Here is a 23,601-nt window from a genome sequence, read left to right as displayed (position 1 = left end):
TTAGAAGCCGTCTATGGGCTGTGGAAGCTTCTGCCACCCTGCCAACCAGGAGTGCGTGCTTTGCGGATTTGGCCAGGTTGATCTAGGCAAGGGTGTACACAAAGTTGTAGACCCTAATATAAAACCTCCGTACCTTGGGGCATAGCCACCAGATATTGTACCTGGCTGCAGCCCCGAAAGCACTCCGGAGTAGTGGAAAATGTGGCCAGTCTAGCCGGTACCATATACCACCTTAATAAAACTTTACAACTCAGGTGTTAATAAGTGATCTATAGGCTGCCATTGCTATTGAGTGCCATTCCTCGAGGTCCAGAGTTTCCTATAGATCATGCTCCCATTGTGTCATGTAGGACAGTTTTACTTAGACATATGTTAAAATAGTATAGATTGTAGATATGTGACCCTTAAGTTTATCGTATTGTCGACACATGTGCTCCATGGGGGTCATTGTCGCAAGGTCACCCTTATGTGATAGAGTTTGCATATAATAAAGCCCTTGTTGGACCACCATTCAAAAGCGGGGGGTGAGGCCCGGGGTGAAATTTGTGTATCCTCGTGAGTCTGTCCCAAATGTCTAGAGAGAAGGAAAGAGAGGGGCATAAGATAGTTGGCCTCTCTTTTGTTGGTAGCCACATAATATGCAAGATTGGATTGGGATGACAGGAATAGGATTCCATGGCCATCCATAGTGCCTGAGGTTGTTGAGAGTGGAATTTAGTAAGTTGGGTCGCACAGAAATATTTCTGCAGATCAGGTAATCCTAGCCCTCCCTTCTTTTTTGGCGTGAAAGAGTGCGTTTGTTCACCCTGGGCCTCTTGTCTCCCCATATAAACTTGAGAATCTTTTTTTGAAATGCTGTCAGATCTGACTAATGCCACTTTGGATATCTTTTTATAACCTTTTCCATCTTTATAAAGTTTCATTACCTTGTTATGCAGGTCTTTTGACAGGTTTTTTTCCTGCTCCCCATGGCTCAGTATCTAGCCTGCTTAGTACATCCACGTTAGAACTAACAAACTCATTGACTAACTATATATATATATATATATATACATATACACACACACACACACACACACACACACAAACACTAATTGTAATTTAAAAAGCCACAGCTGTGGGAAATTCATCTTTAATTTCCATTTTAACCCGCATGTGTCACCTTTTGTGTCTGTACCAAGGCCAAACATTCCAGGGTATGTAAACTTTTTATCAGGGCCATTTGGGTGATTTTTGTTATCATTATGATTTAAAAAGGAGCCAAAAACAATGTGATCACTATCCTTAAACAAAAAACATTTTTTAGCATGATCAGTCATAGTTTCAATATGTTACGATTACTGCCAGGGGATGCAAACTTTTCGCAACAACTGTACATAAGGGAGGTACACAGAGACAGCAATTCAGTTTTTGGCATGTGTTAATCACAGGATATGTGAAAATCTCTAAAAAAACATTGGCAGGTTCTAGAAAAGGTCCCTCAGCAAGGGGAAATCACCTGTGGTTTAGCAGCCTATACAACATATGGATTCTTTTTAGGAGATCTACTACCTTGTCACTAAAACATAAAAAAATGTAAAGGTGCACTGAAGCCTAAACTGTTGTTTTTGGAGTCTTTCTTTGCTTAGAAAATAAGTTTTTCACCTGTTTCCCATCCTGTGTACCTCAGTGCTGTTAATCTCCTACGGCCACTTCCTGTTTACACAGGTTTTCCAGTCGCAACAACAGGTCAATGAGATTTTCTCATGGTGACAACAGTGGTCTATTCCTGAACAATGTGCTTCAGCAGGACCCCTTATAGCCTCCACTGGAAGCCTACAATGGGGAGACAGGCATTGACACCCTTTAACAGGAGGTGCCTGAACAAGGACCTTCATGGTAGGATCACTAGGTAATATTCTGACCGGCTCCTGTATATATACGGCGGCAGGATGGCTCTCCTACTCGAATCGCCATGTATATATAAGGCGGCTCCTTGAAGAGCCATAGGTGGCGTGCCCGCTGCGTGGCGGGGATCCCGATGATCGTGGGCACGAGAGCCAGAATGACAAATCCCTGTTCGGACAGGGGAGGAGAAACAGAGCGTTGTTCCTACTTGGTAGGAACAACGCTCTGTCTCCTCCCCCCAGTCAGTCCCACCCCCTCACAGTTAGAAACACACCTAGGGAACACACTTAACCCCTTCCCTGCCACTGACATTTATACAGTAATCAGGGGCTATTTTTAGCTCTGATCGTTGTATAAATGTCAATGGTCCCAAAAAAAGTGTCATCTGTCCGCCAAAATGTTGCAGTCCCGAAAAAAAATTAAAATCAATTAAAATTGCCATAAATCTATCCCCTATGTTGTAGACGCTATAACTTTTGCGCGAACAAATCAATATAACTTATTGCGATTTTTTTTTTTTTTTACCAAAAATTTTTAGAAGAATACATATTGGCCTAAACTGATGAAGAAATTTGTATTTGTTTTAAATTTTGTATATTAGCAAAAAGTAAAAAAAAAAAAAAAAGAAAAAAAAAAAGTGTTTTTTTCAAAATTGTCGCTGTTCTTTTTTTTGTAGCGCAAATAAAAACCGCAGAGGTGATCAAATACCACCAAAAGAAAGCTCTACTTTGGATGGGGGGGGGGGGGAATGTCATTTTTATTTAGGTACAACGTCGCACGACTGCGCAATTTTCAATAAAGTCGACGCAGTGCCGTATTGCAAAAAATGGCCTGGTCAGGAAGGGAGTAAATCTGCAGATTTAAAGCAACTTTTGAAGTTCAAATGAGATTTTACTGATTGGGCTGCATTTTCTTTCTTAACCATTTGCCTACAGGACACTTTCACCCCCTTCCTGCCCAGGCCAATTTTCAGCTTTTAGCGCTGTCATACTTTCAATAACAATTGCACGGTCATGCAACACTGTACCCAAACAAAAATTGTTATTTTTTTTCACACAAATAGAGCTTTTTCTTTTGGTGGTATTTAATCACCACTGGGTTTTTTTTTTTTATTATTTGCTAAATAAATGAAAAAATACCAAAACAAAAAAAAAACTTTATAGTTTATTATAAAATTTTGCAAACAGGTAATTTTTCTCTTTCACTGATGGGCACTTTTAGGCTGCAATGATGGGCACAACTAATAGGTGGTACTAATGATAAGCACACATTGGAAGCACTGATAATCAATGTAGATGTCCCTTTTAGTGATGCCAGTTATCGGAAAGGAGTGCCAATAACCAGCATCCGTTTACTTCCATGATCAGCTGTGATTGGACACAGCTGATCACGTGGTAAAGAGCTGCTGATTGGTTCTGTACCTCAATCTGTGATCAGCAGTGTCCAGAAGACACTGAGATCACAAAGCTTGCCGCCCACACCCAGCAGCGGGCACAATCACGGGCGTCGTCATAGGATGGCGTCCCAGAACTAGACAACCGTGCTGTAGCCATCATTTGGCTATAGAGCAGTCGACAAGTGGTTAAGCGCTTTTCCTTTACCTTCAGCCAGTAATCCCGCCAGCAGCACACTTCCTGTCCTAGAGGGACAATGCTCATTCACTGTACTGTATCTATGGAGGAAGCAGCATGTCAGTTAGCTGGGAACATCACCAACTAATAACAAATAGGAGTTTGTACTTTTCAATTATTGAAAGCATTTTGGTAAACAAACCAAAAAAAATGTAATATTGTACAACGGTCTTTATATTGTAACAATGCAGGTTTGCTTTTAGAAGAACCCCAGGAGTGTTAGTAGCAAAACAGTATAAAACAGCTACAGACCACTGGCAGTGGTGTGCCCTTCAGGCTTTAGCTACAGTGCCTTGAAATTTTCCCATGTCACAACCAAAAACGTAAATGTATTTTATTGCTATTTTATGTTATGGACCAACACTAGTGGGGTTATTTACTCAAAGGAAAATCCACTTGAAAGTGCACTTGGAAGTAAAGTCGCTGTAGATCCGAGGGAGACATGCAAGGAAAATAAAAAAACAGCATTTTAGCTTGCACATGATTGGATGATGAAATCAGCAGAGCTTCCCTCATTTCAGATCTACCCTTTAGATTTACAGCGACTGCACTTCCAAGTGCACTTGCAGTGCAAAGTGGATTTGCCTTTCGTAAATAACCCCCTAAGTGTGACATAAATTGTCAAGTTGAAGGAAAATAATAAATGGTTTTCATTTTTTTTTTTTACAAATAAATATCTGAAAAGTGTGGGGTCCATTTGTATTCAGCCCCCTTTACTCTGATACCCCTAACTAAAATCTAGTGAAACCAATTGCCTTCAGAAGTCACCTAATTAGTAAATAAATCTCAGTATAAATACAGCTGTTCTGTGAATCCCTCCGAGGTTTGTTAGAGAACCTTAGGAAACAAACAGCATCATGAAAGCCAAGGAACACACCAGACAGGTCAGGGATCAAGTTGGAGGGAAGTTTAAAGCAGAGTTATGTTATAAAAAAAAAAAAAAAATATCCCAAGCTTTGAAGATCTCATGGAGCACTGTTCAATCCATCATCCGAAAATGGAGAGAGAGTATGGCACAACTGCAAACCTACCAAGACATGGGCATCCACCTAAACTGCTCCCAGTTAGGAGAATTCTCACGGTGGGAGAATCTGTCCACAGGACAACTATTAGTCGTGCACTCCACAAATCCGGTCTTTATGGAAGAGTGGCAAGAAGAAGCCATTGTTGAATGAAAGCCATAAGAAATCCTGTTTGCAGTTTGCAAGAAGTCATGTGGGGGGCACAGCAAACATGTGGAAGAAGATGCTCTGGTCAAATGAGACCAAAATTGAACTTTTAGGCCTAAAAGCAAAACGCTATGTGTGGCAGAAAACTAAACACTGCACATCACCCTGAACACCCCATCCCCACCGTGAAACATGGTGGTGGCAGCATCATGCTGTGGGGATGCTTTTCTTCAGCAGGGACAGGGAAGCTGGTCAGAGTTGATGGGAAGATGGATGGAGCCAAATACAAGGCAATCTTAGAAGAAAACTGTTATGGGGCGTACACACGGTCGGACTTTTTGACTGGACTGGTCTGATGGACGCCGACAGACCAAATCCGGCGGACAATCTGATCGCGTGTGGGCTTCACCGGACCTTCAGCAGACTTTTCCAGTCGCAAATCTGACGGACTTTAGATTTGGAACAGGCTTCAAATCTTTACGTCACCGGTCCCAGAAATCCGCTCGTCTGTATGCTAGTCCGATGGACAAAAACCGACGCTAGGACAGCTATTGGCTACTGGCTATCAACTTCCTTATTTTAGTCCGGTGTACGTCATCACATACGAATCCGTCGGACTTTGGTGTGATTGTGTGAAGGCAAGTCTGTTCGTTAGAAAGTCCGCTGGAAAGTCTGTCGGACCAGTTTGGTCGAAAAGTCCGCTCGTGTGTACGCGGCATTAGAGTCTGCAGAAGACTTGAGACTGGGGTGGAGGTTCACCTTCCAGCAGGACAACGACCCTAAACATACAGCCAGAGCTACAATGGAATGGTTTAGATCAAAGCATATTCATGTGTTAGAATGACCCAGTCAAAGTCCAGACCTAAATCCAATCGGGAAGACAAGAAAATTGCTGTTCACAGACGCTCTCCATCCAATCTGACAGAACTTGAGGTATTTTGCAAAGAAGAATGGGCAAAAATGTCACTCTCTAGATGTGCAAAGCTGGTAGAGACATCCCCAAAGAGACTTGCAGCTGTAATTGCAGTGAAAGGTTGTTCTACAAAGTATTGACTCAGGGGGGCTGAATACAAATGTACCTCACTTTTCACATATTTGTAAAAAACGTTGAAAACAATTTATCATTTTCCTTCCACATCACAATTGTGAGCCACTTTGTGTTGGTCTATCACATAAAATCCATTTACATTTTTGGTTGTAACATGACAAAATGTGGAAAATTTCAAGGGGTAATTCAAGGCACTGTACCATTGGCATTTCTAGTAATTCAATGGTGACTGTGCTTTCTATGGTGTCGTAGTAGCAATGAACACATCTGTAGCATTGTGCAATCCTGTGTGATTAATTGCTTTTATGTGCTACTGTGTAGCTTACACTTTAACCACTTGCCGACCGCCTAACTAGGAATTTACGTCATTATTTTGATGTTAAATACTGGGGTTATTGCTACAGCTAGATACCATAACCCTGGTATTTTCTTTTCTCTTTTCCAATTCTCTTTCAAAGCGATCACTGTGGCGATTCTCTTTCAGATAAAATGGATTCGCTGCGGGATCACTTATAGGCCTCTTAAACACTGCAGCTTAAAAAAAGATCAGTACAGCTTTTTTTTTTTTTTTTTGCTAAGCTAAAGTACAGCCAATTAATTGTAATGTTACTATGCACAAGGCACATAAAGAAGCGCTGTGCATTCTTCTTAAAAAAAAAATCTGTTTTTGTCATTTGCGCGAACAAATATACACGAAAATGGGCGTAAATATGCACAAATACATACAAAAAAAAATAAAGATCTGAAAAAGTAGATTCTCAAACAGGATAATGAGCAAGAGGCCTTAGAAGCGGTGGGAAAGGTGCCCCTCTCGCTGCTTCCCGGGCTTACGTTACCGATCGGTGAGCCCGGGAACCATCCAGTGCTAACAGTGTCTTCGCATAGAGATAAGCAATGGTAAGATGGCCACCGCTTATTCCTATGCCCTTGGAGAATCAGAGCGACGTTACCGATCGGTGAGCCCGGGAACCATCCAGTGCTAACTGTCTTCGCATAGAGATAAGCAATGGTAAGATGGCCACCGCTTATTCCTATGCCCTTGGAGAATCAGAGCGACGTCATGACGCCACTTCCTGCTCTCGGGCCATGTAAACATGTTTTATTACTTAACGCAGAAGACAAATTTTATCTTTTTTTTTTATATATATATATAAAAGCAAAAGGGGAGAGATTTGGGGTCTTTTATCTCCATAAAGAGGTCCTGTCATGCTGTATTGTTATTGCAAGGGATGTTTACATTCCTTGTGATACCAATAAAAGAGATCAAAGAAGAAAAAAACATCCCCGCGTGTTCAGTAGTGAATGCATACGTAGGTCACGCCCACATATGTAAACGGTGTTTGCACCACACATGTGAGGTATTGATGCAAACGTCTGAGCGAAAGCAATATTTCTAGCACTAGAATGGAGATTTTTAAAGATGGTAGTTTGGCACCATTCCAAGAGTGTGTGCAAATTTAAACCATGACATTCTAGATATCTATTTACTCAGCATAACATCATAAAATTGGGGTATACAGTTAGGTCCATTTTTATATATATATATATATATATATATATATATATATATATATATATACATATACACACATACACACACACACACAATTTTCATACTTTTGGCTCTGTATGCCACCATAATAAAATTAAGATGAAAGCAATCCAAATTAATTTGAAGTTCAGACTTTCAGCTTTAATTCGAGGGTTGAACATAAATATCAAGTACAAATTTTAGGAACTGCAACCATTTTTATACACAGTCCCCCCATTTTCAGAGGTTCAAATGTAATTGGACAAAGGTAATCATAAATAAAATGTTCATTTTTAATATTTTGTTAAAAATCCATTACTGGCAATGACTACTGGAAGTCTAGAACCCATGGACATTACCATAGACTGGGTTTCCTGCTTTCTGATGCTTTGGCAGGCTCTAATTGCAGCTGTCTTCAGTTGTTCTTTGTTTGTAGGTCTGTCTTGAGTTTTGCTTTCAGCAAGTGAAATGCAAGCTCAATTGGGTTGAGATTAGGTGATTGACTCGACAATTGCAGAATATTCCACTTCTTTTCCTTCAAAAGCTCCTGGGTTGCTTTTGCAGTGCATTTTGGATCATTATCCATCTGTACTGCGAAGCACCATCCAATCAACTTGGCTGAATCTGGGCTGACAGTATCTCTAAACACTGCAGAATTCTTACGGCTGCTTCTGTCTTCTGTTACATCAACACCACCAATGACCCAGTGCCACTGGAAGCCAGGCATGCCCATGCAATCACTCTGCCTCCAACATGTTTTACAGATGACGTTGTGCGCTTTGGATCACGAGCTGTTCCAAGCCTTCTTCACTTTTCTTCCCGTCATTCTGGTACAGATTAATCTTAGTTTCATCTGTCCAAAGAATGTTTTTCCAGAACTGGTGTGGTTTTTTTTTTTTTTTTTTTTTTTAGATGTTTTTTGGCAAAGTCTAATCTGGCTTTTCTATTCTTCAGGCTTATGAATGGTTTGCACCTTGTGGTGAACCCTCTGTATTTGCTCTTGTGAAGTCTTCTCTTGATTGTAGACTTTGACAATGATACACCCACCTCCTGGAGAGTGTCCTTCACTTGTCTGGATGTTGTGAATCTTTTTTTTTACCAGAGAGGATTCTGCGATCATCCACCACTGTTGTCTTCCATGAACGTCCAGGCATTTTTAGGTTGCAGAGCTCACCAGTGCGTTTTTCTTTCCTCAGAATGTACCAAACTGTTGATTTGGCCACTCCTAATGTTGCTGCTATCTCTCTGGTGGATTTATTTCATTTTTGAAGCCTTAGAATGGCCTGCTCCTTTGAACGCATGATGTAGGATCACAGCAATAGATTCCAAATGCAAATACCACACTTAGAATCAACTCCAGACCTTTTACCTGCTTAAATCGTTGAAGAAATTGCAAAAGGAGAAGCCTACACCTGGCCACGAAACAACTTTTGATTCAACTGTCCAATTGCTTTTGGCCCCTTGAAAAGGGGGGGTGGGGGGGTGGCTATTCTTAAGAGCTGTAATCCTCCAATTTGGATGTACATACCCTCAAACTGAACTTGAGAGTGTGCACGTTCAACCCACATCCATTATATAACTATAGCTTGAAAAGGTTTTGGTAAATACCTGGGAAAAAAAAAAAAAAATCTACAAATTTGTTTTTTAGATAAATTAAGTGTATTTTTTCCCAAAGTATGTAGTAGTTTTTTCCACCAAGTATAGAGGCTCAGAGGCACTACAACTAAATGTATATATCAAGTCCTAATTTACTGTATATATTATGTAAAGCCATTTTTTTCCCCCGATAGAGAAGGGAATGGTTAGAACCCCTGTCAGTTTTTTGTTTTTTTTTGCTGGCTGTGAACTGTTGGGGAGATTAGGCTTTACTTTTTATGCCAGCAACACAGTAAGAAGAGGAGATCCCTCCAAAGTAAACTGATATCCCCTCTTAGACAGTTGGCACTGGAGGATTTTCCCCCTCAACAACTCAAAACTGTTTGATTTTTTTTTTTTTTTGGATCACTTTCTGTACTAAAGACAGCGGCCACCAGGACAACTAAAGAGGGTGACTTTTTGCAGCGTAGCAATAAATACTTGAACTGGGTTCTAACCTTTCAACAAAGCATATAAATCCGCTCTGTATGCACTAGATGTCTTTGCAAACCCAGACAGTACCAAGTAAAAGTAGCAAAGACATATTCGCTGTGCAGCCTGAGAAGCCAGCAGTGCTGTGGGAGGGACCCCATAGGCCCCACTCACTACAGGCTGTCTGCAGAAAACTACAGGAGGGGGCTGGGACAAGACCAATCATACTGCAAAGAGAAATAGAGCAGCAGTGAGCGGTCTTTATTACAGGAAGCTCCTGCACAGAGGTAAGGTTTCACACTGGATTACTGCACAGATCCAGAAGAAATACACAAATCACACCAAAACCAAGATTCCAGTAAGAGTACACATGCCTCCTGTATTTAGACAATTGCTAATCCTGGAGTGCAGCTTTAAAGCCACAATCTGGTAAACTAAAAAGCTGACCCTCGCAGTGGGGCTGCTACTGCACTGCAAAGGTTAACTGCCCATTTAGTCTACAGGACAGTAAGAGCGCTTCTATTTACCTGATGCTCTGCTCCTCCAGCAAACAGCACTCCCATTTGATTTGGCAGTAGACAGTCCCTCAGCATCCTCATGTCCAATACAGGGCTATGACCATGTCAGAGAACCTTAGGCTGAGTGCAAGCGGAGAAAACGCTGCAGGGACCGATCTGGCCACATGGAGGAGCTTGCAGGAGGGAAGGATCAGGAAAGTAAACCTGTTGCACCCAGTAAAGTAATTGTAAGCGACCCCAAAAAACAATAAAAAACCCAAAAACCACATCTCAAAAGAACATACAAAAAAAAAAAAAAAAAAAAAAAAAAATCCCCAAACTCTTAACTATTTGGCCTTTGCCTTATTTACAGTCTGCATAATGTTTGCACAGTACATTAACCATATCGTTGATGTTCTGTCACATATAGTTAAGATGGACAGTTTCCACAACAAGAACATCCCGAGACGATGAGCTGGTTTGTCCATGATGCAAAAAATGAACCCCTGGACCATATTTGGATTCAGTGCCTTGCTTTTCTTTGATTGCAGGAGTTGTTGGAATTAAATGACTTTTCTGGCCATTGTCCACTAAGCTAGGATCTTGATGAAAACGTTTAAATGCCTGCAGTGAAAGGAAAAATCTCTATCAAATGTAAAATACTGTAGGTCTCCTTATTTTGGGCTTAAGGTAGCTTGTCATGATAACGTCGTACCGATCAGCTGGCTTGACACTGAAATGACTGTTCCTTTTATAAGTAGATGTTCCATCACTGCCGTAAAGGAAATCTTTTTTTGTCTTCCCAATCTATTTCAAGCCTGTCAGTCCATTGTGACCTGAACGCTGTCATTCTGATCATGTTTCCGAGCTGCAGGAGAAAAAGGCAATTTCTGAATAAATCAATGTACAAGTATTGTTATGAAAAGTCTAAGGGGGCATATAGAGAGGGGAAAAAAAAAAAAAAAAAAAAAAAGAAAAAACACACACACGATATAAAGGAAGAAGAAGAAAGATAAATAATTTTAGAACTTTTTCCACCTGTAATGTGAACTATAAACTGTACAACTCAATTGAAAAACAAACTGAAATCTTTGTTTTTGCATAAGTGTGCACACCCTCTTATAACTGGGGATGTAGTTGTGTTAGCAATCACATTCAAACTCATATTAAATAGGAGTCAGTACACACCTGCCATCATTAAAAGTGCCTCTGACCCCAAATAAAAGTTCAGCTGTTCTAGTAGGTCTTTCCTGACATTTTCTTAGTCGAATCCTACAGCAAAAGCCATGGTCAGCAGAGAGCTTCCAAAGCAGAGGGATCTCATTGTCATCCCTTTATGACTACAGTGCATCTCATCACTGGTTTCTTAAACATGACAATGAGGTCACTGTACTCCAATGGCCTCCACAGTCACCAGCTTTCATCCAATAGAGCACCTTTTGGATGTGGTGGAACGGGGAGATTCGCATCATAGATGTGCGTCTGACAAATCTGTAGCAACTATGTGATGCTATCACATCACTATGGACCAAAATCTGAGGAATGTTTCCAACACCTTGTTGAAGCTATGCAATGAGGAATGAAGGCAAAAGGGGTCCAACCTGGAACTAGCAAGGTGTACCTAATAAAAGTGGCCGGTGTGTGTATATATAGCAATGCACTATTGAAGACACATTATACCATTATGACCATGTTTCCTATTATACATATATCTCCACTACACTAGCAATAAGAGGATGTCGCCACAATAAGCAGAAGAAATGTACTGCCCGCACAAGGCACCAGCATGTGCTGGAAATACATTTCTTCTCCATATGTCATATTACACCCTTATTTAGGGCGTAACAGAAAACACGGTCGTATTCAATTCCTACCACCACAAATCACGGGACACTTCTCTGGAGCATCTGCCCGCACAATTGCGCCATTCCTTCACAGGAATCTGTGAATGAGAAGACTACGAATCCCATCTTCCACTACAGCAGAGCGACTCACAGAACACAATGGAGCACTGTGGTGACGTCACTGCACTTGTAGTCCACCGATACAGACTGCCTGTTATGGGACTGAAGGAAGTTAAGTTGGCGGAAACTGGAATGTAAACACCGGAGCTTGTGAATTGCATCTGTGCTGCATTGATCAAGATTGTAACGCTCTGCATACTTCAAAGCAAAAACTTAAAGTGACTGTAAAGTCTCTTTTTTTTCCCCTATAAAAATAACAAACCTGTTATACTTACCTCCTCTGTGCAGTGGATTTGTACAGAGCAACCCAGATCCTCCTTTTCTCGGGTCCCTCGCCGCTGCTCCTGGACCCTCCCTGTTGAGTGCTCCCACAGCAAGCACCTTCCTATGGTGGCACCCAAGCCGAGTCACAGCTCCCTGTGTCCATTCAGACATGAAGCCCCGCTCCCTCTCTCCTGATTGGCCAGCTGACTTTGACAGCAGCGGGAGCCAATGGTGCCGCTGCTGTGTCTCAGCCAGTCAGGTAGAGTCTTTAACAGCCAAGACACTCGTGGACATCACTGGATAGAGCAGGGTTTCTCAACTCCAGTCCCCAAGGTGCCCCGACAGGTCATGTTTTCAGGATTTCCCTCAGATGAAACAGCTGTGCAAAATAATGAAAAGCCTGAAAAAAAGACCTGTTGGGGCGCCTTGAGGACAGGAGTTGAGAAACCCTGGGATAAAGCATTAAAAGCTTACCAAACCCTCTTATGTTCTTTAAAAAAAAAAAAAAATTATCATACTTACCTCCTCTGTGCAGTTGGTTTTGCACACAGTGGCCCCAATCCTCCTCTTCTGGGGTCCCTCACCAGCGCTCGTGGCTCCTCCTCTTCTCGAGTGTCCTGCTTCTATTGACACAGACAACAGGACCCCTCAAGTTGACTTAGAGAGATCACATGCCTGTCGCCTTGGATGTTTTGTGAGTTCATTACAAATGTTGATTACTCAATAAACAGAGCTACACTATTGGTGGCTTGGCGCCTCTTCCTCCCCCCATCCCCTCTGATATAATCTATAATGTTATACAACATTCAAATACTTGTAAATGTTATCCCAAATAAACAGTGATATCCTTACAAATGTAATACATCTCTAGTTGTTGGCGCAAGCGAATCTTCTTCACATCATCATAAAAATTAGACTCGGATGCCGTCTCTACAGTCGGTGGCACTGTAAAAATCCGCATGATCTTCCTTTTGTTCCTAAAATAGAAGAAACATCTTAAATATCAAAGTGTCCTCCATTCATAGATCAACACATTGCATTGATAGTAAATGCATTTTTTCTTTTTACTATCCACTTGACCTCCGGAAGATTTACCCCCCCCCCCCTTCATGACCAGGCCATTAACGACTTATAGCAGGACTGCGATATTGTGGCGGACAAATCGGACACTGACACTTTGTGAAAACTAGTGACACCAATACAGTGCTAAAAATATGCACGGTCACTGTACTAATGACACTGGCTAGGAAGGGGTTCAAACATCTAGGGCGAGCAAAAGGGTATGCCCAGCCAGTGATTTTATGTACTGTGTGGTGCTTTTACTAAGGCCGGCCATACACGGTTCGAATCTTTAATGGGCAGGCTGAATGTACCAAGTTGACCGATCAACTTAGGTACAACCAGCCTGCCGGATTCTCTTGCGATTATCGCTACTGTCAACTATAGCCGCTAGTGATAAACACGGTCTTCTCCCGGCAGGGGGGGGGGCAGGCGAAGCTAAAAGTCAATGGCCCGGCAAGAGGGATTCCCGCATCAATACTATCTGTATTGATAGGGGAATCAAGCAAATTTCTTTCCTGCAACCCGTGGTTGCAGGAAAGAAATTTGCTCTGTGTATGGCCGGCCTAAGGGATGTGATGGATTCTATTCCCTGCATTGCAGGAAAAGAAAATCCATCACTTCTCTTGTTTACATAGGCAGAGCTCAGTCCAGCCTCTCTTCCCCACGATCGGCGGGTCCCGGCGGCCATCCACTGGTCACCACCCGCTGATCGGCTTTTACTATGGGGCGATCATTAAGTGGCTATACTTTGGATTTAAAAAAAAAACAAAAAAAAAAAAAAAAACAAAAAACAAAAAAAAAAAACGGAGTAGTGGTTTAGTGTATAACTTATTTTTTTTATATTATGGTCAATTAAAATGGCTCATTTTCAAGCTGTACTCACTATGGGACATGTGGTTCGGGACTGCATCACAATAGGACACAGTAGTGACCGTGTTGGTCAGCAGGAGGAACCCTAATGCTGCGTACACACCGTCGGACTTTCCGGCATACTTGGTCCGGCGGACCAGAGTCGGCCGCACAATCCAACCGTGTGTAGGCGCCGGTGAACTATTTTTTCCCCAAAAGTCCGTCATACCTAGATTTGAAGCATGCTTCAAATCTTAGTCCGCCGGACTCAGTTCCTGACAGAAAGTCAGTTCGTTTGTATGCGTCTGTATGCTGGTCCGATGGACCAGATACGACGCAAGGGCAGAGTACTGCATCTCGCGCTCGCTGCAATAGGAAAAACAAATTTTCCTATTGCGGCGAGTGCGGGGCACCCCAGGCCCTTAGGTCTGGTATGGATTTTAAGGGGAACCCCCTATGCCAAAAAAACGGCGTGGGGCCCCCCTAAAATCCATACCAGACCCCGATCCAAGCACGCAGCCAGGCCAGTCAGGAAAGGGGGTGGGGACGAGCGAGCGCCCCCCCCCCCCCCCTCCCGAACCCTACCAGGCCGCATGCCCTCAACATGGGGGGGGTGCTTTGGGGGAGGGGGGCGCCCTGCAGGGCCCCCCACCACAAAGCACCTTGTCCCCATGTTAATGAGGACAAGGGCCTCTTCCCGACAACCCTGGCCGTTGGTTGTCGGTGTCTGCGGGTGGGGGGCTTATCGGAATCCGGGAGCCCCCTATAATAACAGGGCCCCCTGATCCCGGCCCCCTGCCCTATGTGAATGAGTATGGGGTACATGGTACCCCTACCCATTCACCTAGGGAAAAAAGTGTCAATAATAAAACACACTACACAGGTTTTTGAAGTAATTAGACAGCTCCGGGGTGTCTTCTTCGGACTTTGGGGGTCCCTCTGGTTCCTCTTCTCCTGGCGTCCGGTTGGTTCTTCTCCGCTTCCTCTGGCCTCTTCTCCCGATGTTCGAGTTCTTCTGCCGGCTCCTCCGCTGCCTTCATGCCGCTCTTTTGCCAGTGGAGGTCCGGACTTCGGGCTTCTGGGCTTCTTGTCTTCTTCCCATGTTGACACGGCGCTCTCTCCGGCTGGAATGCTCTCTGAGCGCTCCGATGTGACTTATAAAGCCGGAGACCCCGCCCCCTTATGCCGTCACAGTCCCTGGGCATGCTGGGACAGACGTTTTAGAGGGCATGGTCACCGGGTGATGTTGACCACACCCCCTAAACCCTCACAGTCCCAGCATGCCCAGGGACTGTGACGGCATAAGGGGGCGGGGTCTCTGCCTATATAAGTCACATCGGAGCGCTCAGAGAGCATTCCAGCCGGAGAGAGCGTCGTGTCAACATGGGAAGACAAGAAGCCCAGAAGTCCGGACTCCGCTGGCAAAAGAGCGGCATGAAGACAGCGGAGGAGCCAGCAGAAGAACTCGAACACCGGGAGAAGAGGCCAGAGGGAGCGGAGAAGAACCAACCGGACGCCAGGAGAAGAGGAACCGGAGGGACCCCCGAAGTCGGAAGACGACACACCCCCCCCCCCCCCCCCCGGAGCTGTCTAATAATACTTCTTCAAAACCTGTGTAGTGCGTTTTTATTATTGACACTTTTTCCCTAGGTAAATGGGTAGGGGTACCCCATACTCATTCACATAGGACGGGGGGCCGGGATCTGGGGGCCCTCTTATTATAGGGGGCTCCCAGATTCCGATAAGCCCCCTGCCCGCAGACCCCGACAACCAACGGCCAGGGTTGTCGGGAAGAGGCCCTTGTCCTCATCAACATGGGGACAAGGTGCTTTGTGGTGGGGGGGCCTGCAAGGTGCCCCCCTCCCCCAAAGCACCCACCCCCCCCATGTTGAGGGCATGAGGCCTGGTACAGTTCAGGAGGGGGGGGGGGCGCTCGCTCATCCCCACCCCCTTTCCTGACCGGCCAGGCTGCGTGCTCGGATCGGGGTCTGGTATGGATTTTAGGGGGGGGGGGGGGGGGGGCCCACGCCGTTTTTTCGGCATAGGGGGTTGCCCTTAAAATCCATACCAGACCTAAGGGTCTGGGATGCCCCAGGACGGGGCTCGCAAGGTGTCAATCTCGCCGATAAAAGCGGCGAGATTGACTTCCTTTTCTAGTCCCGTCGAACCCGAATCACATTCAAAATGAACGGACTTGTCCGTGTGTGGGCAAGTCCGTTCATTCTGAAAGTCCGCCGTAACTCCGGCGAAAGTCCATCGGAAAGACGGGTGGACCTAGCCTGCCGGAAAGTCCGGTCGTGTATAGACAAGTCCGTCAGTTCGGCGGGAAGAACGTCGGACCAAGTATGCTGGAAAGTCCGACCGTGTGAACGTGGCATTAGAGTACAGGGAGGTCGTTTTTACTAGCTTCTTATGCAAGAACAGCTATTTCTTTAGGCACTGATTTTTTGCAACAGGTCACTTTATGTCTTAAAAGGAGAAGTACAGAATTATAAAAACATACATATTCATCTCCATGCTGCAGCATCTATGTGATGCAGCAGCTGCCCCCCACTGGCTCTAAGCCCAAAAACTGAGCGATCACATGGCTGCAACATTATGGCGGACACATCGGACATGTATGACACATTTTTGGGACCATTGTCATATATACAGCAATCAGTGCTATACAAATGCACTGATTCCTGTGTAAATTACACTGGCAGTGAAGGGGTTAACCATTAGGGGCAGTGTAGGGGTTAAGTATGTCCTGGGGAGTGTTTCTAACTGTGGGGGGGCGTGGCTACGTGTGACACGTCACTGATCTCTGCTCCCAATTACAGGGAGAAGAGATCAGTGACACTGTCACTAGGCAGAACGGGGAGATGCTTGTTTACATTAGCATCTCCCCGTTCTTCCTCTCCGTGAGGCGATCGCGGGTATCCCCGCAGCGATCGAGTCCGCGGGGCCCACAACCCGTCTCACGGAGCTCCTGGCTGGCGCGCACGCAATGGCATGGTGGCAAATTTAAAGTGACGTACGGGTACGCCCATCTGCCCAGCCGTGCCATTCTGCCGACGTACATCGGCATGCGACGGTCGGGAACCGGTTAATCAGGCAACTGGATGGATCCAGACAACATTGTCGGGATACTTCAAGAGCCTAAAGTGGCTCTGTGACATCAGCTGACAGCAGGCTTTAGCCTGACCCAGAAGCGTGGCCAAAGCTGCATACTTCTTTAACTGCTTGCAGACCGCCCCACACACATATACTGTGGCAGGGCAGCCGCTCTGTGCCACTTCCGAGTCTGGGAAGCGTGCCACCGGCGACCCGCTCCCGCCGGGATTGGGCACAGTGGGAGCCAATCTGCGGGTCTGGCGGACGCAATGTCCACTGGGACCCCCGATTGTTTGGGAGACAGGCAGAATGGCAGGGGAATGTACTGATCCTGTGTTTCTGCTAAGCAGGAACACGGATCTTTGCCTTCCCCCAGACAAAGCACTCTCCTCCCACCCACCCACATTTAGTAAGCATTCCTTAGGCACACAGTTAACCCTTTGATCGCCCCTGATGTTAACCCCTTCCTAGCCAGTGTCATTAGTACAGTGACTGTATAAGTGTCACTGGTCCCCAAAAACCTGGTCAGGTGTCCGATTTGTCCGCAGTCCCTCTAAGTCGCTGACCGCCATCATTACTAATAATAAAAAAAAAAAAAAAAAAAAAAAAAAAGGGGGAGGGAAAAGAAAAAAATAAAAGAAAAATATCCCATAGGTTTGTAGATTCTATAACTTTTGTGCAAACCAATCAATATACGCTTATTGGGATTTTTTTTTCTTCAAAAAATATGTAGCAGAATACATATTGGCCTAATTAGAAATTAGATGTTTAGATTTTTTTTTTTTTATTGGATATGTTTTATAGCAGAAAGTAAAAAATAGTTTTGTTTTTTTTCAAAATGGTCAGTGTTGTTTTTGTTTATAGTGCAAAAAATGAAAACCGCAGGAGCTGATCAAATACCACCAAAAGAAAGCTCTATTTGTGGGGAAAAAAAAGGACATCAATTTTATTAGGATACGCACGACCACACAATTGTAACGCAATGCTGTATCCCAAAAAATGGCCTGGTCATGAAGGGGGGGGGGGGGTAAACCTTAAAGCTACAATATGAGAAAATAAAAAGATCTACAAAGCCAACAACTTACTTCCTGGCATACATGAAGAGACCGAAGCTCACAAGAATCACGATCAAGTAGACGTTGGTGGCTTCATTCCAGGCTTCATGTACGGAGTAGTCAATGTTACCGTCATCTGCCATCACCCCATATCCTCCAGCCATAGCCCCTGGGGAAAAAAAAAGTGTAATGGGATAAAGAATTAATAATAAATTAAAGCAAACCTATGCCGAGAGAAATGTAACTGATCTCCTAAAAATGCTAGCTGCCTGGCTGTCTGCTCACAGTCACTGACCTGGAACAAGCATTCAGCAACAAAAGTACCGTATTTATCGGCGTATAACACGCACTTTTTTCCCCTTAAAATCAGGTTATACGCTGATCCCCTGCTGACTGAGCGGAGTGATCGCCGACCGCGATTTGAAAATGGCGCCGCCGAAATACACAGAGCCGGTCCTTGGCTCTTCTCGGCCACTTTCTGCTTCACTCGAGCGCCGCCCGAACCTAGCCGAGTGTACTTGGTTAGCTCCGCTCACAGTCACGCCCAGTCCCGCCCTGTGATGGACACAGGGACTGGGCGTGACTGTGAGCGGAGCCAGCCGAATACACTTGTCTATCTGTATATTTGACATGTCACTGCAGTTTAACTGCAGCCTGGGCAAGGCTGCAAAAGGACACAGAAAAGCTGCAAATGGACACTGTGCAAGGCTGCAAATGGACACTGTGCAAGGCTGCAAATGGACACTGTGCAAGGCTGCAAATGGACACTGTGCAAGGCTGCAAATGGACACTGTGCAAGGCTGCAAATGGACACTGCGCAAGGCTGCAAATGACACCAAGGCTGCAAATGACACTGGACAAGCATGCAGATGGACACTGTGCAAGGCTGCATTGATGGGCATTTAAATGTAAGTTTTTTTTCCTTATAATTCCCTCCTAAACTTGGGGTGCGTGTTATACGCCGATAAATACGGTAAGATCTTTTTACTGATACGCTTGTTGAAATTGGTGACTTCTAGGTCTAGAAACTCTGGAAACTGCTCAAAATATATCAGGCATAGAGCAAAGGATGAGTAACCAGTACCGCCTGTGATCTCCAGGTGTCTGATCTTCACCACGCCTCATTCTGCGCCGTGTCTCTAGGTGGTGGCGGCCATCTTGGTATAGGCAGAGCTTTGCCTCCTGGGATCGGAGCCTCCAGCAAGGAAAACAGCGAGCAGAAGAAGAGTGGCGACATCACCGAATCTCACTACAAGACTCCTGAGACCAGCAATCAGAGGCGGCCCCCGGGACAATCACAGAGTGACACGCCAAGCTTGTGCATGCGCAGCGGGGAGACGGCTGCGGTTCCTCGGGGGGGAGACATAGCCAGCTCCCGTGTGCGGGAAGACAGTGCTGGACCCCAGGCACCGGTAAGTACCGGATTATTAGAAGTCAACAGCTACAGAACTTGAATCTGTGTTTGTATGGGATTTGCATTTTTTATTTGACTTTTAATAAAAAACAAAAAACAAAAAACAAAAAAAAGGACTGACCTTCCCCCTCCTAATGTGTATGAATACAGCTCCCTGTTATTATATTATCCCCCTTTAATGTGTATGAATACAGCTTCCTGTTATTATATTATCCCCCTTTAATGTGTATGAATACAGCTCCCTGTTATTATATTAGCCCCCGTTAATATGTATGCATACAGCTCCCTGTTGTATGAATACAGCTCCGTTATTATTTAGCTGCCTGAACAGTCTACAATGAAGCTGCACACAACTCCTAATAGAAGCCGCCATCCTCAGAAGACCGGGCACGGCGGGTCCTCCGGATCACTTACCTGCAGCACAATCCCGGATACAGGCTCAGATCACGTGACCTCCTACGCAGCGTCCCTGTACAGAAGAGAACCGCTCTCCTATTGGTCGCAGCTCTGAGGCTGTGATTGGTCAGACATTTAAATATCCAGCAGGCTGCGCACGTTGTCACCGTCGCTGTATAATCACATAGGGCCGCTCTGATGTGATCACCGCCGTGCAAGTACGAGAGATTCTCTACACTGTGTACTTATAGGAAGAACACGCTGACAGTGAGCTCTGATCGCAGCGGATAAATGTTTTCCGGGTTCCCTTTACTGCCCACACATACATGTGATTGTCTCTGGGATTCGTTTACCGAAGAGTGATTAACATAAAATCACCAACTGGGAGGTCTCTCTAAAAATTTGCAGTAAGAGGCCCACATGGGACATTTTACAAACATTTGCAGGCCAAAAATAAATACACGAGTCCCCCTTACACCAGAGTCTTCATCAGAGTCCCCCCTTACACCAGGGTCTTCATCGGAGTCTCCCTTACACCAGGGTCTTCATCAGAGTCCCCCCTTACACCAGTGTCTTCATCAGAGTCCCCCCTTACATCAGTGTCTTCATCGGAGTCCCCCTTACACCAGGGTCTTCATCAGAGCCCCCCTTACACTAGTGTCTTCATCGGAGTCCCCCTTACACCAGGGTCTTCATCAGAGTCCCCCCTTACACCAGTGTCTTCATCAGAGTCACCCTTACCCCTAGTGTCTTCATCGGAGTCCCCCTTACATCAGGGTCTTCATCAGAGCCCTCCTTACACCAGTATCTTTATCAGAGTCCCCCCTTACACCAGTGTCTTCATCAGAGTCCCCCCTTACACCAGTGTCTTCATCAGAGTCCCCCCTTACACCAGGGTCTTCATCAGCGTCTCCCTTACACCAGTGTCTTCATCAGAGTCACCCTTACTCCAGGGTCTTCATCAGAGTCTCCCTTACACCAGTGTCTTCATCGGAGTCCCCCCTTACACCAGGGTCTACATCAGAGTCTCCCTTACACCAGGGTCTTCATCAGAGTCCCCCTTACACCAGGGTCTTCATCGGAGTCCCCCCTACACCAGGGTCTTCATCGGAGTCCTCCTTACACCAGGGTCTTCATCAGAGTCCCCCCTTACATCAGGGTCTTCATCAGAATCCCCCCTTACATCAGGGTCTTCATCGGAGTCCCCCTTACACCAGGGTCTTCATCGGAGTCCCCCTTACACCAGGGTCTTCATCAGAGTCCCCCTTACACCAGAGTCTTCATCGGAGTCCCCCTTACACCAGAGTCTTCATCAGAGTCCCCCTTACACCAGGGTCTTTATCAGAGTCCCCCTTACACCAGAGTCTTCATCGGAGTCCCCCTTACACCAGGGTCTTCTTGAGAGTTCCCCCTTACATCAGGGTCTTAATCGGAGTCCCCCTTACATCAGGGTCTTCATCGGAGTCCCCCTTACACCAGTGTCTTCATTGGAGTCCCCCTTACACCAGGGTCTTCATCAGAGTCCCCCCTTACACCAGGTTCTTCATCGGAGTCCCCCTTACACCAGGTTCTTCATCGGAGTCCCCCTTACACCAGGGTCTTCATCGGAGTCCCCCTTACACCAGGGTCTTCATCGGAGTCCCCCTTACATCAGGGTCTTCATCGGAGTCCCCCTTACACCAGAGTCTTCATCAGAGCCCCCCTTACAAAAGGGTCACTATCAGGATCCCCATTACATAGGAGCCTGAGCCCCTCCTTACATCAGGGTCCTTATCAGCGTTCTCTTTACATCAGGACGAAGGAGATACCATAGGCAGCCTCTCCTGACCCGAATCCTCAATTTGTGCACCTTGAGGAGACACAATTGGTCCTAGCCCTGGGCCAGATAACATTTTGTAGTTTTGCAGCAAAGTGTTTCTGTTATTTGGAACGACATAAAGGAAGACATTGTAATAAATATCATTTCATGAGTAATCACAAACACATATATATGTGCATATGCGATAAAGGCATCAAGAATACGTCAAACTTGGCACCACATAGTGGTCTCATTTGATAATATATACATTTCAAAGATTACATATATGTACATGTGACCAGCAGCACAGTGGAAAAAATAAAATACAAACAACAGACAGTAAAACCATGATAAAAAGATGAAAGATGTTCAAAATTGGCGTTGTACTATAGACATATGTCTGTATCCCAGAGCCCGACGCGTTTCGTGTAAACGCTGCATTTTGCATGTGCACTTCATTTGATCAAATACATTTGTACCTTCATCCTAGTTTCCACCACGTTGTCCATGGCCTCATTCAAAGTCCCAAATTCCCCATTCAAAATTCTGATTAAGGGATGGAGGCACATCAATATGTGCTTCATTCAAAGTCCCAAATCCCCCCTATCCTTCCTTTGCATAGGGATGGAGGTCCATGAACAGGTTAGGTAGTGTTCCCCTGCCATCCATGTGTCAGGTTTCTATGACCTGGATGGTGCATATACCATGTCCAGGTCCGGTTTACTCTGGACACAGTTTTCTGTTGTCCATAGAATCATGCAGCACAGTTGTGGCATGTCATCCCCCTTTTTGGGATCAAGACATGGCTTGGTTATATCCAGGGCCGTCCTTGTACCTGATACCCGGGAGCTGCGATGCGCTCTATGCGCCCCCTCTCCTCCCCCTCCCTTCCGCCCCATTTGGTGTGCAGGGGGGGGGGGTGCACATTGTTGCTTCAGGGGGGTTGGGCGGGCGCCTACAGCACATCGGCGTCACTCTCCCTGCGCAACGTGGGACGCCAAGCATTGGCGTCGTGGCGTGGAGCGCGAGTCCTTCCATCAAGCCAGTCAGGTGGGGAATATGGGTGTTCCTGATAGACGGAGTTCACCGTCTGCGTCAGAGCCCCTCCCCTTGTCCTGCCGTGCTCGAGTGTCGTTGGTTAGGGGCTGGCGTGCACGTCGGGTATATCTGGTCTCCCCTGACACTTGTTGGGTGCCCCTGACTGGAGATACCACACATCACAGCGCCTCCTTCTCCTCCTTGGGATGCAGGCAAGCTACAGTATTACAAGCTCATTTTATCTACCTTTTTGCTAGCCAGCTCTTTCCATCTTGTTGGGTCTGGTGAAATCGGTTATGTCTCTGTTGTTTGTTATATATTTTTTACATGCCACACTCCACTGGGTTCTGGATGTGGCTATACCCATTTTATTTATTTTTTTTATACTTTTTTCACAGACGTCCGAATTTCACCATTCCAATCAGATAGACACCACTTTGTTTGTCTGTCATATTAGCATATTCTTGACATCATGCTCAATTTATTCCCTCTCAGGTAGTCAACACTGACGCTCCTCTCTTTTCATGCTGGCCTCCATCACCTATACCAGCGTGTGGGCCACCACGTTTCGGTGTATCCGACCTGCCAGCACGCACCCCACAATACCTCAGCTCCCGGGACAAATACCTGTTTGGTTTTGGCTCTGTACCTGCCACACCTTAGGGTACTGACTGTATGTAAGTACTTAAGGTGGCTCACCCGCCTTACTTTGTCAGCATTAACTACCAGCACTTTATCATATTTTCTAGAAATCCCCTACCATCTCGCCCCTGATGAGTGTTGTTTACACGAAATGCGTCGGACTCTGGGATACAGACATATGTCTATAGTACAA

The 23,601-nt window shown here is 45.4% G+C and overlaps 1 protein-coding gene across 1 annotated transcript; it reads right to left on the bottom strand.

The window, feature by feature from the left end:
* Positions 1–7,402: 7,402 nt before the first annotated feature.
* Positions 7,403–20,099, bottom strand: SMIM19 (small integral membrane protein 19). The gene is made up of 4 exons (XM_073606587.1): positions 19,949–20,099; positions 18,151–18,289; positions 12,911–13,035; positions 7,403–10,698 (listed from the first exon to the last, which is right to left on the bottom strand). The coding sequence occupies exons 2-4, from the start codon at positions 18,282–18,284 to the stop codon at positions 10,652–10,654; spliced, it is 306 nt and encodes a 101-aa protein (XP_073462688.1). The 5' UTR covers positions 18,285–18,289; positions 19,949–20,099; the 3' UTR covers positions 7,403–10,651.
* Between the last annotated feature and the right edge of the window lie 3,502 nt (positions 20,100–23,601).

This window comes from Aquarana catesbeiana, linkage group LG12, assembly GCF_042186555.1.
Source record: "Aquarana catesbeiana isolate 2022-GZ linkage group LG12, ASM4218655v1, whole genome shotgun sequence".
Classification (NCBI taxonomy): domain Eukaryota; kingdom Metazoa; phylum Chordata; class Amphibia; order Anura; family Ranidae; genus Aquarana; species Aquarana catesbeiana.
The sequence above is the reverse complement of the archived record's forward strand: the minus strand, read 5'-3'. Positions and strand labels throughout refer to the sequence as shown.